This window comes from Amblyomma mixtum, chromosome 10 (genome assembly GCF_055824585.1).
Source record: "Amblyomma mixtum isolate Tamu chromosome 10, ASM5582458v1, whole genome shotgun sequence".
In the NCBI taxonomy this organism is placed as follows: domain Eukaryota; kingdom Metazoa; phylum Arthropoda; class Arachnida; order Ixodida; family Ixodidae; genus Amblyomma; species Amblyomma mixtum.
This window is the reverse complement of record NC_143021.1, coordinates 74119101-74138244: the sequence shown is the minus strand read 5'-3', so window position 1 is coordinate 74138244 and position 19144 is coordinate 74119101. Positions and strand designations below refer to the sequence as shown.

The following is a 19144-nucleotide window of genomic DNA, read 5'->3' as shown; positions in this document are numbered from 1 at the left end:
CCTGGCCATTGTTGCCGGGGAAAGCAGACTCTCCTCACATCTCTGCTGCGAGCTCCTTCAGGCTTAGAGCACATGCGTCAGCAATGCAAGGGGTACGCCTGCGTAAACTTGCTTGTTAGTTCATGGTATGGTTAATGGCAAGACCTTTTTTGGGGCCATGAAGGCAGCCGTCTGTCGGCTGTTTGTGTGGGTCTCCACCAGCCAGATTTGGAGATGTGTAATCAAATTTTGCCACAAAAAGTTTTCAAGGCAAGCAGTCACGTGATGTCTATAGGAGTTTATTGCAGGACCTAAAAAACCTCGGAGTTGGCAAGGGTTATAAGACTGTGGCCCATCCCCCGTGCAGGATCCGACTGAAGCAGAACAAGTACCCGCTGCTGTTCCTGACCCATGGTCAGACGGAGAAGTACCCGCCATACCTGGACACGCGCACCTCCACCATCCAGATGGCCACCTACTTTGCCCTGTGCACCCACATTCTGGTCAGTGCACCACCCATTGTGTTTGGCACAGCTGTGTGGAGACTGTGTGAGAGAGAACTTGAGTGCCAGAAAACTGGGGGTCTCGAAGGGATCTCGAGCTCACTGTTCGGGAGCATTTGTGCCAAAGGGGAAGTTGATGCGTGGGTCACTTTTGTTTATGTTTACAGAATGCTGTGCATGTGAAACGTGGCGAGTCCCTTTCTTGACTTCGCCTATTCGGAGCAGCTGTAATCCTTGTATTCATCCAGTTCCTGTACAATGCTGTACTATCGGAGCCAGAAGTAACTGATACCCCCCCCCCTCACTGCATTTCTGAACTGCACCACACTGCGTGTGGGCGTCACCTGACTGTGTACTGCTGGTGTCGAGACCAGTGCATGGCGCACTGCGCTGGTCTCAAAACCAGGAGTGCATTGTCGGGTGGTGCCTGTGTGCAGTGTGGTGTAGTTCAGAACTTGGACAGGGGGGGTATCAGTTAGCTTTGTGCCTGATAACACATCTTTTACATGTACTGTACTGTACATCCTGTATATTACTGAGATGCATGATACAGCAGACCCACATTTTGGAACTTGCATACTGTCGACAACTCAGAATTTGGACCGCTTATTTTTCGGACATGCTTGGTTATTCGCACTTTTTTTGCAGCACCGCGACATGGCCCATCAAGCCAATGTAGAGGAGCGCCTGAAATTTTGGATGCGCCACAACTGACTGCCCAGTTTTTCGCACTTCGTTCATACTTGCCACCAATGCCCAAGCTGCCACACAATATGTATAGTAGAACCTCGTTAATTCAAATTGCATGGTAGCTCGGAAACTTGATCAGACAAAATGAAATCCAAGATGAAAGAGAGCCTCTTAAATGGCGGGGCCAATATTCTCCGCGAGTCAGCACATTGCACCCGCGTGGCTTCGAATTCGTACCGTTTTGGGGCTATGTCCTCAGCGTGACTTTGAACAGTAGTTGCAGTTCATGGAATTCATCTATGCAAAGCCTGTGATTCTGACTACGGGAAGCGGTAACAGTGAAGCGTGTGGGTGGCGTACAGCTTTCCGGAGATGGCAAGCGCGGAAGAAAACGGTGTTGCATTTCAAAGTGAGGTGAGCGCACCCACAGCAGAATGCACCACAACCCTGTTTTTTGTATTGTAAAGCCATAAAAAAATTCAGGGGGCACTTTGACTGTCTAAAGTGCGTAGAGGCGAAAGCGTTTTCCGCACCACTTTGACTGCTTCTGTGGCACTGGTGGCGTCACATGTAATTGAGTGCTAATTACAAAGTGACAACAAATCATTAATTAATGGTTAATTACTGATTTGTGCCTGAATACTAGTTAACTGCTAATTAATGACGCTTAAGCTTCGTCTTGACGAGTGGAACGCGACAGCGTGTTGTAGCGCTGCCAGGGAGTCCACGGAACGCCACCACCCGTTCAACGCGATGCCTTGCCCTTTGAACGCTTTTTGAGGAAAGGAAAGGGCGCAGTAATTCTCTGTCATCTCGGTGGACACCTGAGCTGCACCGTAGAGGGAGGGAGGAAGTCGGAGTGAAAGAAGAAAGACAAAGATGGCCCGTAATGAAGAAAATGAAAATTGTATTCGAGGAAAGGAGATTACGCAGTAACTGTCTCACATATCTCGGTGGACACCCGTCAAAATTCAGGGCGGCACTTTTTTGACCTAAAGTGTGGTCACTGATGTGTGGTTAAGATGTTAAGCTTCGCCTCTAAGAGTGGAACGCGACAGCGTCTTGTAACGCTTCCAGGAGTCCATAGAACGCCATAGCCCATTCGGTTCTACGCCTCACTCGTCGGCAAATTGTTTTTTGAGGAAAGGAAATGTATGTGTCTCTCATATCTCGGTGGACACCTAAACCTCGCCGGAAGCGAAGGGAGGAGGATGGGAGTGAACGAAGACACCGTATTCACTAGACGCACCTTAGTTCTTCCCAAACCATCGAGCTGGCATGGCGGAGTGGATAGCATGCTCGTCTCACACTCCGAAGACCGGGGTTCGATTCCCGAGCTCGACCAATTTCTTACTCGGTTTTATTTATTTATATGGCCTGACTTGAAAAGTTAATTAGGCTAATTGAGAAATTAAGCAATTAACTAAGCTCAGTCCCACTTGGAGCATCACTATACGATCCCTTCAATTGGTTGCCTGGTTACTAGCCAAAGTACAATTGGCCGCGTTTGAAATTGGCGCACTGTGATGTCACGACCGTTTCGACCAACTGAACGTGACATTTCTGTTGACAACTGCTGCTTACAACGATGAGACATTAAAGGCTTTAGCCTTAAAATCTGGCATTTTGATGACAGGAAAGACACCTCTCATTATACGCAAACCTCATGAGAGTGTGTATCGTCAGTTGCAGTGCCAATTTTGGCTTTAGTTGTTACGCCTAATTACGAAGGCCAACGCCGACGGAGAACTTGCTTTGATCGTTTTTTGGTTCTTATTGTTTCACCACCTTTGCCTTCTCGTCATTCTGAGCCATTCTTACTGTGGGCGCAAGTGCAGTTCCTGCAGCGCTTTGATGTCTGTACTTCGTCGTGAACCATGCGTTCGTTGGTGAAATGCCAGAGGCAATGCGACCGTTGTACAGTAAAAGCTCGTTAATTCGACACTGACGGGACCGCGAAAAATTGTCGAATTATCCGAATGTCGAATTATCGAATGAACAGCAAAGAAACAATGTTTGCCGCAACCTTTATTTGGCAAAGAAATCTGTTATCGTTGCCTGCTTTTTCGAGCGAATTTGAGCGACTACGATAGCTCTAACAGCTGCCAGGTGCTGCGCGGCACACGCACCGCACCGTCAGGGATTTTTTCACAGAAGTCCTCCTGCACGGACAAGGCTTCTGCGGCTTCTTTCACCGTGCACTTCGGCATTTGGGGCAACTGCTCACAATCGTCACCAGCATTTGGGGCAACTGCTCACAATCGTCACCTTCCGACGAATCGTCGTTGTCAGCGCCTGTCACTTATATTATTACATCCTCGGTCAGCTGATAGGACACAAAGGCGAGGCACGCAGGCACTGCGCGCTACCCACACGAAAGCAGCGCGGGGAGGAGGTGAAGCGAGCGCGGCTGGCGCTTATCTGTTCTTTCAGCCAGCGTCCGCTTCGCGGTTGCTGCTGCGACGCAACGCCCGTCTTATCATTTCTCTTTATCTTTCCTCTGATCTTCTAACTCTCCTCTATCTGCACTAGGCAGCGTTGGTTGCTCGCCTGAGCCAGTAGGCAGGCCGGTGCAATTTCCTTTCACCCTTCTCTCAGTCGCAACAAAACAGCAACAGCAAGCAGCCCAATAAACACGCTGACAAAGCGCGCAATTACCAAAAAAGGCGCGGCCTTATGGTTAAACAACCGCGATCGTAGCAGCAAGAACACGTGGAAAAGACGACACACGACACCAACACGACTGCTGCGAAGCACAAAAAAAAAAAAAAAAGACGCCAGCCGCTTCGGCCGCCGCCGTGGCCGCCGCTAACCTCGCTTCCCTCGCCATTCGCTCACGCTGCTGACGGCGATCACCATACAGATGGCCTATCAGGCGTACAGCAGCCCCGCTTGTGGCAGTGTTTTTTTTCTTTTTGCTCTCGGCACACCGGCTTGGCGGGCTGCGGAGTGAAGTCGAATTAACCGACGCACAGCAAAATTTGGTCGAATTAATGAGAGTTTCGCCCCATAGACTCCTATGTATAATTGTAGGGACCTCGCGTGCGCGTCGAATTATCCGATTTTCCGAATTAACGGGGGTCGAATTAACGAGCTTTCACTGTATGCAGAGATTCTGAAAGCGGCCGCCACCCGTCGTCTGTGTACGTGACACACGGCGAGATTTGATCATGAGGAGCTTCAGAATGTGCACATAACTACTGTCCCTTCCTCAGGCATATTGGAAATAGGTTAGTGATTTTTTCGGTGAAATTTGATTTTTCGGACATTTTCGCGTTCCTTAGAGAGCCCAAAAAATCAGTCGTTGACTGTATTTTGAAATATTGACTGAGTTGAAAGTTTTAATGCCATGTAGGGAAAATCCCAGTAGGTCCCAATGGTCTGCAGACCCTCAGACCCATGCAGACATGCAGACCCTCGTAAACTGTTGACTCTTATTCTAGATAATTGCTTCTGTAAGGGGCTGAAAATTTGTTTTCTGCAGAGTTCGGTAAATGGGGGTCTTTTTTAAATACTCTCGATTTTGGCAGGTTCTGAGCATCAGTTTGTATAAACTGGCTGTTCAGATTTCAGTAATCTTCATTCGATGAGCCCACTGTGCAGTGATAGATTCCAGAACACAGTCGAACCTCTTCATAACGGAATGGTTTATAAGGAAATATTGGATACAACGAAGGAATGATGATTCACTTTGGAAGCTCGTTCAACACGGCCTATAATGAAGCTACGGCTGTAACGAAGTAATCACCGGGGCCCTTCGACCTCGTTATAGCTAGGTTCAAGTGGACAACCATTTCTGAGTGGCAAACTCCGGAAACATTGCCTGTTGCATTCTCTGATGAGATGCACCACATTTAGAGACTGGTATTTGTAACACAACACTGTTTTGATGGAGAACAAACTCGAAGTTAATGATATTGTTGTCAAAATCTGGACGCGAAATGGGCACGGGTGGGGCATGTAATGCGAACGGAAGATAACTGGCCGTCACTTGGAGTAACGGAGTGTATTCCGAGGGAAGGCAAACGTAGCAGGCTGTGGCAGAGAGTCGGATGAGATTGTGAAGTTTGTGGGGATAAAGTGACTGCAGGTGGTGCTGTTAACTGAAGAGGCAGGACCCTTCCATTGGAGGCTAGATCAGGTTCCCTGAGAACCAGGCAGTACAAAAGCAAGTACTATACGTGAACAGAGAGATGATATCAGTATAGCCTGCAGGAGCAGTGTAGAAAACATTAGACATGTTTTGGTAGAGTGTAAAGCTACACAACCGGGTATCAGAGAGGATATAGTGAGCCTTCCAGCAGATTTGGGTTTTAGGGACGGTGAAAGCAAAATTAAGTTATCAGCTGTAGAGGCGAGCAAGAGAAGACTGGCATATTGGTGGTGCCAAAGAAAAATGCAGAAATTACGGAAAAAGTCACAGAAATCAAAGTAATGTAGCTTAGGATATGACAAATAGCATTGAATGAAGAAAAAAAAACAACATGATTCAGAGTGCAAAAAAGGGAGGGGAACGAGTAGAAAACAAATAAAGGTCCACTTCAGTTTGCTACACAAGGTGGCATTTTGCCACCGCCCCAATACGAGGGGGAAGGCAGTAGTTATCTCTTTGGAGGCAGAGGGGCCTTTGTCCTGGCCTGGGCATAGTTGGGCCCCTGACGACTGTCCTCATTCCGGGGTGCTGTGGCTGCTTGCTGCAGGGCATCAACGTGCACACGGAGGAGCTGCTGCGCGAGCCAAGTCTCATCACTTTTGTGAAGGAGCACAGGCTGATCCTCTTCTGCTGGGGCAAAGACAACAACCATGCCGAGACCATCACCAGCCTCAAGCGCAAGGGCGTGGACGGAGTCATCTATGACAAGTGAGTGCTGCTTCAGGGCTGCTCCAGCAGTGGCTTTCATGTTGCACCTGCTCTCAGCTCTTCTTGCAGCACCAGTGATGACAACAGTTTGGCATGCCAGCAACTGAGCTTGCACTGGATAAAGCCGCTCTATGATACACTGATGCTTTTTTTAAGTACCGCCTATCCTTAAAGCCCACTGCTGCCTTTTTTTCCACTTTCACATATTGCTCTGCCTGTTCTTATTTCCGTTTCCGCGAGTAGTAGTCATCCATTTTGTATCCCCTCCTATCCACGCCTCGGGAACTTTCCAGCAGACCTTTTATTGTAGTGTTGCTGCACTGTTTCTCGGCCTGTAGCAGCCTGTCCGCCTTGTTTTGTGCACAGTAAGCAATAGATGAAACCCGCAGCTTTGTAACGCAGCCGCAGACAGACTTGCCCCAAGAATTCAAAATGACAGCACTTCCGTTCGAGACCGTAAGCCTGAAAGCTGTGTGTAATTTTTTTGGATTATAGGGGTTTTCAACCACCTGGGATTATTTAACGCGAACTGACAGCGCACATTGCACTGGCCTCTAGAATTTCTCCTCCATCGAAATTTGACCGCCGCAGCCTGGATCGAACCGGCGCCTTTCTGGTCAGCAGCCGAGCTCCACAACCAGTAAGCCACCGTGGCGCGTGACAGCTATGTGAGGAGGAAATGCTGTTGGGGAGTGGTAGGCTGACACTACTTTACCTGGTCGGCAGAAAACTCTGTAGAGGGGCTTTGGGACTGCTGTGCCGACAGAATTATAAAAACAATTGGGCATGTTGTGACAGCTACTGTGCTCTCCTTGGAACTGAGTCAACATGTCTCGTCAGGGCCAATTTTGATGTGCCTGTGGTGCCCAAGGACATGATGCACCACTAGAGATGAGGTACTTGGAAATGTTCTCGCACTTGTGGGGTTCTTTCCTCATGTATAGCATGTTTGAGATTTTTTGCGTGAGAGGGAAAACTCGAAGGAGTTTGGTGCGTGCCCTTATGCTGTCACAAATCTTTGCAGTGTTGGCACTATGGGCCTCGTTTCCATGGATGGATGGATGGATGGATGGATGGGCGGGCGGGCGGGCGGGCGGGCGGAAATCGTACTGTGTTGGCGATTCTTAATGAGAATTGCCAACACAGTACGGTTTCCTACAATTCTAACCTTCAACAGCAATTCTAACCTTCAATAGGAGGCATGCTGCAACAGTGCCCCTAGTGGCAATTAGAGGAACCAACTCTCATGGAGCTACCGGCTGTCGAATCGAGGGAAGAAGTGCGAGAGGAAAATGGAGAGAAGGCATGGAGCAATAACCCCCTGCCCCCACGGAGCGCAAAATCGGGAATGCACAATGAAAGGGTTGCTATTGAACACGAATTTGAAAAGAAGCTTAGAGTAATAATCCTGGTGCAAAATTGCCGCTTCACATTGTATGATCGCCTGTCAAATTTTTTTATGACACAGCTCGGGCCCTTTGTAACATAACCAATCGTAGTGCGGGACTGCATGCATCCAACGTGCTGTTTTCGAGCGCAAGTTTATTTCCCATCCAGATCACAGCAGTGGTGTACCACTTAAAATGCAGTTGCCCACAGCACGAGACCATGGTGCTGGTGGAGTTCAAGGAGGACTCACCAGAGCGTGCTGTCCAAGTGCTCTTGAATTGGGGGCATAAAAGGGAGGGAAGTGCAGCGTATTCCTTGGATGTTTCACGCAAAGTGAAGGCAGCCTCTCTCCGGTTGTCACATGAACACTAGCGCCAGAAGCAGTGCTAAAATGTCAATTCGCAGATTGCGCGTGAGCCCCTTAAATTTTCTGCAAACGCAGTTTCACTGACATTCTTTGCACTGGCTGTCAGGTGTGTATCCACCAGGGCCCGTCTTCGGGATTCTTATTGGCCATTTTTCCAGAACTTTGCCCTGACAGGGTGGCTGGAGAGAAGCACATTGCGTCTTGCTTGTACTTGCTAGGGTCTGAAGGGCTTCTTAATTGCACTGGCCGCCGCGATCTGCTCCGGCGGCCACAGCACGCGCCGTTGCCTCTGCAATCTGCTCTGGCGCCGCACCGTTCGCGGAGGCCATGCGCGCGCACAGGAGCTTCCAAGTGCCGTCTATGGATGGCGCCCGAGGCCGTGATCATCATCATCACCGTCAACTTTTTTCTCCGCCGCGATTTTCCGCTATTCACATCTGCATCGGTATCGCTAGCTCCAGCCTTTTGTGGCGTGTTAGCGCATTCATTGTAATAGTTGTGATTGTGGCTTTCGCATGCTGCCGCCAAGCTTCGCAGTTTTAGCGCGATGGGCAAGCACTTTAGGCTACACGGCTGGGAGTTAGCTCTCGAACACTGTAAGCGTGCGGCGGGCAGGAAATTCGACGTGGCCGAGAAGTGCGTCCGATTATCGTGCAACCAAAAGAGAAACGCAAGCCGTGCGAGTTTCACAAACTGGAAGAAGAGCTGCTCCTCTATGTGATGGAATTTCGAAACAACGGCTACGCGTTGACAGCGGACATGCTGCGCAGCTTCTTTTGGGATGAGCGTGCACCAGAGCACAGCACCAGCTCAAGAGTCAAAATACTCTGCGAGTGACAATTGAACGTAGAATACCGTATAAACGCGTGTAAGGGCCGCACGCGTGTATGGGCCGCACCTCGTTTTCCCGAAGGAAATGTTTAAAAAAAAATAAATCCGTGTAAGGGCCGCACCCGAACTTTCCACGACCCAGGTGGGGATAGCCTTCTAAATGCATGCGCCGTGGCTTCCGCTATCAGCTCCGGCTGCGAGCAAAGTGCACTTGATCGCGGAGCGCTTGTTCGCGGAGTCCACGCACGCGCCACGGCCGCCTCAATCACGCACGCGCCGATCCAGGTGGCCGCGCACGCGCACAGGAGCTTCCAAGTGCCGTCCATGGATGGTGCCCGAGGCCGTCGTCATCATCATCATCGTAAACTTTTTTCTCCGCCGCGACCTCCCGCCATCCACATCAACATCAGCATCGCCACCTTCAGCCTTTTGTTGTTTTTGTGGCGCGTTAGCGTGCTCGCCGTTGTTGTGGTGGTTGTAGCTTTCGCGTGGTGCCGCCGAGCTTTGCAGTTTTAGCACGATGGGCAAGTGCCTTAATAGCTGCACGGCCGGGAGTTAGCTCTCGAACACGCAAGCGTGCAGCGGGCAGGAAATTCAACGCGGCCGAGGAGTGCTTCCGATGATGGTGCAACCAGAAGGATGCATTGAGAAACACAAGCTGCAAAAAGCCCGCTTTCCGAGGCAAGCCGTGCGAGTTTCCCGAAATGGAAGAAGAGCTGCTCTCTTATGTGATGGAAGTGCGGAACAACGGCTACGCGTTGACAGCGAACGTGCTGCGCGGCTTCTTTTGGGATGAGTGTGCATCAGAGCACAGCGCCAGCTCAACGTCGAAATACTCGGCGAGTGCCGATTGGAAGCAGAATAAATGCCGTTCATTCCCTGATTGGTGTGTTTTTACTTTAAAAAAAAAAATTGTTTCGCAAATCGCGTGTATGGGCCGCTCCCCAAAAATTGGCCCTCGAATCTGGAACAAAAAGTGCGACCCTTATAGGCGTTTATACGGTATGTCGCATGGAGAAATATAGTCATGAGGACCTTTAGAATGTGTGCAATACAAGTGGCCGCTTTCTCCGGCATACTGGTAATAAGTTAGTGATTTTTTTAGTGAAATGTGATTTTCTGGACTGCCCGATTTTTTGGTCGTTTTCGCGGTTCCTAGAGAGTCCGAAAAATCAGTCGTCGACTGTAGACACAATATCCTTATTAACTTGCATTGCCTGATTGACGAAGTTTGGCTCCATGATCAAATTTTGTCAAGATGAGATTGGAGCGCAGCGGCATCATTATTGTTAGAAATTACTTGATATGAAATGCAGTCTCAGCAGGCGTCTGTGCATTTTGCCAGTGTCGATGCATTCGTCCACGCTGCCTGCTCCTTAATTGGAACAACCGTCCTGCAGGCTGGATGTGCTGCGTCCTGCGGAGAGTGAGAGTGTGTTCCTCGCTCCCTCTGGTTCGACGGTGAGTCTGCTCGAGGTGGCCAGCTGCTGCTCCAGGGAGACCCTGCCCGAGAACGGTGTGGCTCCGGCCGCCCCCCTGCAGCATGGGCGGATCCTAGCTCACACCAACTGTGTCCCTTGTAGAGAAAGGACTGTTTGGCATCCTGCTCAGCTCCTCTTGTGTAGAGAGCCTTTGTCTGTCATACGCATGACATATATGCTCGGGTGACCTGCTTCAGAGCAAACTGAATAGGACCAGTGATGGTCGCCCACGAAAGGCAAACCGGTAGCATTTGTGAGGTGGGTGAGATGCCGGTGCAGAGACAACACGCGTGCTCAAGAGAACTGCTGTCTTTCTCCTCCTTTCCAAGCGGCATGTATCCAAAGTGCCTGCCTCTGCGGAGTGTTTGTTGGCGCTTGTGTGATGAAATGTGCAGTAGCAATACCAGCTTGTATTTCAGCCCAAGCAATGCTGGTGTGACTAGCAGTGTGCTTGTCTAAAATGTTGCAAGATGTTGGAGCTCTTGACTGTACTTAACTCGCTACTTATGTGCCAGGCAGGCTGGTCAGTGCGTGCAGGGCAGTACAGTATAATCTCATTACAAGAGACCTCGATGGTGCCCAGGGTTTTGGTCTGTTGTAAGGGAAGTCTGTAGAATCCAAATACTGTTACAACAGACTTTGGTCTATAACCACTCATTAGTCTGTTATAAACAGAATAAACTACAAGCAATGCCTGCCGACAACAAAAGCTTTATTGTCCACTTAGCACTTCTGAAAGAAGTTGGTCAACTTTGGCTGAACTGAATATGTAACAGCTTTTGACACTAATCGTGCCTCCATTAGCACAAGGCGATTTACTTCGTCAGGTGCAGCATTTTGCTCGAAAAACGATTTCAAGCCTTCGATGTGCTGCAGTGCTTCGGAGGTGGTAACCTTTCGAGGGACAGTGCCACCTTCGTCCTCTTCATCTTCCTGCTCTTCTATGGCAGGCACTTTCCTGACTTGGGCAACAATCTCGTCGTCCGTCAACTGTTCCGTGCTGACTAATTCAGCATCCACGTCCGCATACTCCGTAAAGTCTTGCGTGCCGAATGCTTCTTGCACAGCTGCCCATAGCACTGGATCTGGCTGGTCTGGATCCTCTGCCAGAGGTGCTGGTGGCTCATTGTTGCTCAAAACAAATCCAGCTTTATGAAAACAATTCTTTATAATATTTGCATTGAGTTGCTCCCACAAAGCTGAAATTATTTGTACAGCAAATTTTAAGTCTATCACAGACTCCCTCTTCTGCTGCATGTCATAGAGCAGGCGCTCTGCAAGGCGAGTGCGGTATCTGGCCTTCAGAGAGTGAACAACACCCTGGTCTATTGGCTGCGCTCTGGATGTTGTGCCAGGAGGAAAGTACAGCACTTTGGTGGCCTGCAGCTCTGGTACTTGCATATGGCTCGAGCAGTTGTCCAGGAACAGTACCACATTCCTCTTCCCTTTCCTCATCTTGCTGTCAAAGTTCAGCAGCCATTTGTTGAAGATGTCCTTTGTCATCCAGGCACTTTTATTTGACTCCCAGTCTACAGGAACATGCACTTTGCGCAAGCACAAAGGCCTTTTAGATTTTCCTATGACAAGGAGCTTTACTTTTTCGCTCCCATCCATATTGCAGCACAGAAGAATGCTCACACGTTCTTTGGATTGTTTCCCTCCGTGACATGAATCTGCAGAGAAAGCAAGCGTCTTTCCCGGTCTCAGCTTATAGAAAAGTCCGCTTTCGTCAGCGTTGAAAATGTCCCGCGGAGCGTAGCCCGCAAGCAGACCCGGCAGCGAATGGTCTTTCCAGCCCGCCACCACACTGTCGTCGACGCTGTCCGACTCTCCAGAAATGCACTTAAAGGCGATTCCGTGCCGCGATTTGAAACGGTTTAGCCACCCTTCACTGCATTTGAAGTCGTTGTGGTCTAAAACGAAGGCAAGTTGTTCCGCCCGTTTCCGTAGCAGAAAACCATTCACGGGTATGTTTCGAGAACGGGCGTCACGGAGCCATACCAGCAGCGACTCTTCGACGTCCGGATACGAAGCCTCGCGGAATCGAAACCTCTTAGGTTGCAGGTCGCCGGTCACCTGCTTTGTCAGGATCGCATCTTTGTTCTTGATGATCGTGTGGACAGTCTGTTTCGATAGGCCAAAAGCCTCTGCGACGTCCGACTGCTTCTTCCCCTTTTCGACTTGCTCAATAATTTTCAGCTTTTCCTTCAGGGATATTTGCTTCCGTTTCTTTGACTGCGAAGCCTGAGAAGGCCCTGCAGTCACTGAATCTTCCGCATCCATCCTGTCCACACACTAACTACCACGCACGCGGGCAGGTCAGGCGAAACGTGAAAAGAAGCCGCTGCAAGCACAAGGGCAGGTCAGGTTGAACAAGCCGCTGCGTGAATACGAAACGTGCGCTAACAGTAACTTCCGGAAACAGCGAAAAAAAAAAAAGCCGCTGCGTGAATACGAAACGTGCGCTAACAATAACTTCCGGAAACAGCGAAAAAAAAAAAAAGCCACTGCGTGAATACGAAACGTGCGCAATCAGGGCCATCTTTCGCACAGCAGCATGCAGCAGCCTGTAACTTCCGAGGCGTGCGTCCGAAATCCAGCCGCGCGGCGCACTGTCTTTAGCAGTTTGCTTATCTCTGTCTGTTCGGCTTACTGTTTACCGAGTAGTTATTTCGGAAGTCAGAGCACGCGAGTGTGGCAGATACGCTGTTTTATCGCTTTCAATCTCCTTCCAGCTGTTGGCCTTCTGAGGCGCATGCCGCGATGTCAGCCGACCGCGGACCAGCAGATAAAAATGCGATAAGAATCGTGAACAGCGTGACGCCTACGCGCTCCGCTGCTCAAATTTCCTTTCATCGCTCTTGCTTGCCTAGGTCGTCGTCCATCATTGCATCATGGACGATTCTAGCATTTTTTCGTTACCACCCGGTCCCAAACGCGACGAACGAAAATTCGAGCAGCGCGTATATGCGCACAGCTTGAATTTTTTTCACCGCCTCTGTACGTCGAAAAAGTGCTTTAAGAAAAGTTTACTGTACTGCTCCAGTGGTCCATAAAAGAAAGGTGAGTGAGCACTGGATCACGAAAAAGTAGTGACCGAGGTGCGTGCAGCAGGCAATTTTTGCTTGGCCAGTCTGGCTGAAAGCGGAGCAGAAGTTGTCGGTTTATGTTTAAAGTCAGTCTCTGTTTTCTTTTTTTTTTTTTCGGCGAGCCGCGGCTGCGAGCTGAGCATTGACAGTTTACGTTCGGAGTTTGTTGGTACGCAGCAGCTGTAGACGGCGATAGCAAAATGGCACCCGCCATCATTGCTTTTGCCGGCCGCGGTCCGAGGACCGTTTGAAAATAAGCCCCATTTACTGCCAAAAAGTCCGCTGTAATGAAGTGCGAATTCAAATTATCTCCAAAATCTGGTCCGTTCTATCCGAGTGTCCGTTGTAGCCGAATCCGCAGTAAGCGAAGTTCAGTCAATAGAAAAAAAGAGGAAAACCGACCAAACTTCGCAAATCGGTATGTTATATCCGAATATCCGTTGTAGCCGGATCTGTTGTAACGAGATTATACTGTATTCTGCAGCCATGCACCTACCTGGTGATGCTTGAATTCAGCTTCTTGCTTTTGGAGCTTTGTTTATGTCTGTACTTGTAACGGTGTGCAAGTTTGGCCTAGCGAGTTCGTGACAGGCTACACTGACTTCCAAGAAGAAACTGCTGTGCTTCATGCCTGCATACTGTCCATAACTCTTCGAGCGGATGCCTGGTTCTTGTTGGACACTGTTTACAACGTTGGACTGCACCACAAGGGATGGCATCAGGTAGCTCGTTCACATTTCAAGTGCACCTTTTCTTAAAAAAATAAATTTTGGCAGGCAATACCCATTGCAAACATTTTTCAGTGCAGTAGATTATATTTAGATTGTATCAACAACTTTCACATGCGAAAGCGTATTCTATGTCTCTGTAAGTGACTTTGAGCAAAGCTTGACCTGTGACTTCTTTAATTGTAGCCTGTTGCCATAGAATTTATTTATTTATTTATTTCCTCAAGGGTCTCGGTTGAGACATTACGTGAGGGAGTGGACGGTATCTGGCAAACAATGGTAAAAAATGTTAAGATGAAAGGTTGGCGATGCTCCGCTTGAATTCTAGTGGGTTGATGATAATGGCAACTTTGGTGGGCAGGTCATTCCAGTCTCGTGCAGTACGCTGAAAAAATGACTGCTGAAATGTCACAGTATGGGCTTGTAGGGGATACACTGCGTTACTGTGGCTGAACCGGGTGATGCGGTGGGCTCTTTTTATGTAGGGGTTATCAAGAGGCAAAGAATGGAAAAATTTATGAAAAAGGTTAAAACGTGCTATCCTACAGCGCGAGGCTAGGGGGGGGGGTAAGTTGATTCGAGCTTTTAGTGCTGAGATGCTTGAGTGGTAGGAATATTTAGATAGAATGAATCGTGTTGAGCGGTTCTGAACCAATTCGAGGGCGTTAGTAAGATTATTGTGGTGGAGATCAAAAATAGCGTTAGCATACTCAAGCTTGGGTCGCACAAAGGTTTGAAAAGCAAGCTGTTTAATAGGGGGAGGAGCGAGTGAAAGGTCATCCTGTACATCTACTACAGCAGTGTCATCTACTGCACACATTTATCAAGATTTTCTCGGGCACTCCATGCATACCCAACACTGAGGCCTGAGAACAACTCTGCTTCATTATTACTGTATTTTACTCACATTAGACGTGCATTTTATCGCCTCAAAACTGATGACAGTTTTAGAAAAATTTTGGTTGCACATTCATTTTGCGCGACAAAAGAGAGCTTTAGAATTTGGGAACCAACTTTAGGGGCCCCCTCTTTGTACCGTGTTACGTGGCCTTGCGCTTTGTACCTGCAAAGGTTTAGGGTAGGGGCCAGCTGCATCTGAACTGCGTTTTCCGCTCACAGTGCCATTCCGGCTGTGAAGTGAACTCTCAGTTGTAGATATTTGAAATTTAATTTTATTCACACTTTTATTTACACCGGCCTAGGCAAAAGGCAGTAATAAATAATAAAAAAAGGTACTATGAAATTCAATACTTTGCATCCTGTTTTATAAATGATCGAGACCAACCTGTTGCAACATCCCGTGCTTTCTGAAATGATATTTGGAGGGAAATCAGACAATGTGTACTTGCCAAGCCCAGCAGCTGTCGAAATCCAGAAGCAGTCATAAAATTTATGCGGTTTTTATAGCTAGAATTTTGTGGTGTGGGCCCCTTGGGACAAGCAAAAAGCTCCATTCACCGTTCATTTGCCATGAATGTGAGAAGCAGTGAAGTGGCAATGACGAATTGGTGGTGAGACAAGCAGCCCTACTTCGGTGAACTTTGCTATGTTGGCCGACACTGCCCAGCGTTACGGGGCCATGCTATTTCAGTGGTTTTGGGTTAGGATCGCCCGCTAACCCAAAGGCACAAGGGGTATTAGCATTCTGCGCATGCATACTCGCCTCGAGTATCCTATCTATCCCCCTGACTCATAGGGTCACATTAGTCCAAAAACTTTTTTATGTAATAGTCAAAAGTTACATTTCGGCAACCATAATAGCTGGTGTGTTCAATATTCTGAGAGGAAATATGGTACTTTCTGCACTCGCTAGATCTTGCCAGTTGGTAAGGTGCACTTAAAAAATTAACAGGCCTTTACCCCAAATGTATGAAGAGTGATCATGCTAGCTGGTTTGTCAAATTATTAACGTCATGCATGACGATACGGCCATTGTGTATACTACGGGCGAGTTACAGTAAGTGCTTTGTGTTCAAAGAAATGTGTTGACATGGGTTTGCGGACCTTGTTGTGCAGCGCATACGCGGACAGTGTCCCAGGCACTTTCCTCCTCTATTCCAATGGCTGCATAGGCATTTGTGCGCTCTGGCCTTCCACACACATGCATCGTTCCAAACGCTTCGCTTCCTTTTGGTGCAATGCATGTGACATGTTGTCACTTGCTTTTTTGTCATCACTGTGGCAGCGACGCCTCCAAAGTAGAGCGAGCACTGCCTCGTGGGAGTGCCTGTACGCACGCAACCGGTGTTCCTGCATGCTGCCACGTGTCCTCTCCTCCTCCCTGTTAGTTGTGAGAGGGACGATGATTGCCCAGTACTGGGGGAACAAGACTGAGGCATCTGGATAGGCTGACACGGCCAGTGCGCGGAATTTTAAAGGTGCAGTCTTCTTATGTGAACACCTCACTTAGGGATCATGAGATGGCTTTGACAGCACTGTTGGCCAAAACTTTTATGTGCAGTATCGGCTGCAGTGCCCCCCCCCTTCCTTTCTTGAAGTGTTGGGGTATGTATAGTTTCTCAGAACCCGTTCACGCTCTTTTGTGTGACTGCATACTACCTTGTAGCACAGTTAGCATTCCACCAGTCTGCTTGGAGCCCATGCTCCACTTTGTCCATTAGCGCGTGCCTTGGGCTCTGCACGCTTGCCTTCGCCTGTGGGGAACGGAAAGTTTTCACACAAGCACACTTTTTTATGCAATGCCTCGGTACTCGGCTCAAAGCTGAAGCTCACGGGTGTCTGTGCTTCTGTGTGTCATTTTTGCTTGCCCAAACTGTGTACACTTATATTCTCGCTTTATTCGCTGTTATTAGGTACTAAATATGCATGTATGCAATGTCACTTGTAATTTGTAGGGGTGTGCGAATATTGAATTTCTCAAATACGAATTGAATACGAATATGCAGAAAAAATGCTTTCGAATATTGAATGCTTGCTTAGAGAAAAAAATGAACAAAAAAAACAAACATTGTTCTTCTTGTTTATAAGCTGCTACTTCTTTGTTAGGGGCAGCTTTTGCCTGCATTTATTCCTTGTTCATAACCACAGGATCGAAAGCACTCCACACAGGATGCTACCGAGGGGCACGACGTTGATGGTGCCTTGACTGTGTCTTCATTGGGTATCACTTCAACCACCTGAAGTTCCCTTGCCACAAGATCCTTGAGCCACACCAAATGGCCAGATGCATTATGGAGTGTTGCCTTGAATCGTGGGTTCAAGAACGTAGCCATACTTGCAGCTTCATCAAAGAGATACTTGGCAAAGCTATGGTTGCCACCAGTAGTTTCAAGGCAATGCAGTATGCCAAAGATAACTGGAATCTGGCAGGAAAGTGAAGGGTACTTCTCAGTACTTGCAATCGCAGTTGCCTCTTATAATGGCTTCAGGGCCACCACAAATTCAGTTGCATTTCTTCACTCTGAAAAGTCCAAACTATCGGCAGCAGTGTTGGACAAGGCAAACTCGAATGTGATGGCTTCCTTGAGTTCAAGCAACCGTGAAAGAATGAGGTACTGACTATTCCACCTTGTTTCCACATCCTGACCAACATGAAGCACTTCCATGTTCAGCTGCTTCTGCCGGTCCTCAAGTCTTTTCTGTGCTGCAGGACTATTGTCCTTGCTTCCTTGCACAGCCTCCTCATGGCTGGTGTACATGATCTTGCGTCACTGATGGCTAGCTGAAGCGTGGGAGCAAAGCATGCCCACTCCAACCATGGCAACGTTCTGGCAGCAGCTCAAATGTTACGGCCATTGTCTGTTACAATGTACTTGACACAGTCATTGGGTATCTCCCACTCGGAACATAGCTGCTCCAGTAAAGTAGCAATGTTAATAGTTGAGTGAGCTTCAGGCATATGGCGCGTGTTCAAGGTGAACAGTGTCATCTCGAACCGCGGACTGAGGAAGTGGCAGGTTAGGCTTAAAAAGCTCTCAGTAGCACAGGAACTCCAAAGGTCACTGGTGAAGGTGCAGGCGCTTGTACCATCTGCAAGAGCTTTATGAAGCTCACATCTCATCTTTGCTCTTGTATCATCATACAGGCACGGAACAGACATGCGCGCTAGTTTTGCATGAGATGGCAGAGTATAGCCCGGCACCGCTTCTTTCATAAGCGCTCTGAAGCCGCTGTCTTTGACAATACTGTATGGCTTAAGGTCCAAAGCAATCATCTCTGTGACTTTTACATGAAGCGCATTTGTTTTCATTTCAGATAGGGGCTGCTGCGTGCGAAATAAGTCATGCAGCGTTGGTTGACTCTTTGATATCACTTTTGCAGCATTTCTCTTGTAGTCTTGCATTAATGATGGATGCTACTTAAGATAATTTTGAAGCGTCATAGTCGTTCCGGTCGGTGTTTGAGGAACACGTTCACACGACTTACATTGCATTGTTGACGGTGACAGCCTCGTGTAATAGTCCCATAGGAGAGGCTTTCTGCATTTCTTCCCTGGTTTGCTTATCGCTGGTGGCCGACATCCTCGCTGTACATGTGTGCACGCGCAATTCAGATGGGCAGCACTGTGCGCAAACTGCCATAGAACGATACCACTGCGTGAACTGGCCGCATGAACTGCTCAACCAGGGGCACCTGAACAAAGACGATGTCAGTCACTTGAGTTTTGGATTTGGATTCGATAGACAACGCAGTCGCAGTTTTGGAACTGCTATGGTCCATGGCAGTGTAGCTGTTGGCCTGATTCTGCTTGCTGTCTTCTTTTGATAGTTTTCTTGGCATTTCTACTCGACCTTCGGATAATTCGACCGGGTATATTGCGGTCTCTTCAGGATCGTGTTGAGGGAGTCAGCTGTATTCGACTGCTGCCAACAGATGGAAGACTTGAATATTCAGTATTGTTCAAATATTTGCACAACCTTGATGTATTCGGTAATTTTTGAATATTCAGAAAACTCCGAGTATTGATTTCTCGAGTCGAATATGAACTGAATAGCAGAAATATTCGATTCGTATTTGAAATTTCGGTTATTCGCACACCCCTAGTAATTTGGCTTGTATAGTGTACCACTTGCTTGAGGAACAGTGTTGTACAGGAGGAATTTTCCTTGTTTTTGATTGTTATTTATTGAAAACTATCCATGTCTGTATCATCTTGTGAGCAAAATACTTTCTCTGCCAAGGTGCCGTTCTTGAAGCTATGTTTGGAATTACTGCTGCCTTGAGCGCATCCAAGCAAACTGGAATAAAACTGCACTGTGAAGACTC

At 48.3% G+C, this 19144-nt stretch overlaps 1 protein-coding gene across 2 annotated transcripts in view; it reads left to right on the top strand.

The window, feature by feature from the left end:
* The window catches only part of LOC149326134 (glycerophosphocholine phosphodiesterase GPCPD1-like), a 30692-nt gene extending 11548 nt beyond the window's left edge, over nucleotides 1-19144 (top strand). Inside the window, exons 4-6 of one of the 2 annotated variants that reach the window (XM_089563753.1) lie at nucleotides 347-482; nucleotides 5873-6033; nucleotides 10021-19144. In XM_089563753.1, coding sequence (XP_089419879.1) covers nucleotides 347-482; nucleotides 5873-6033; nucleotides 10021-10288 — 565 coding nt within the window. In that variant the 3' untranslated portion in view covers nucleotides 10289-19144. Of the gene's footprint in view, nucleotides 1-346; nucleotides 483-5872; nucleotides 6034-9965 lie in introns of both variants that reach the window. The other variant, XM_089563754.1, reaches the window with a different exon arrangement.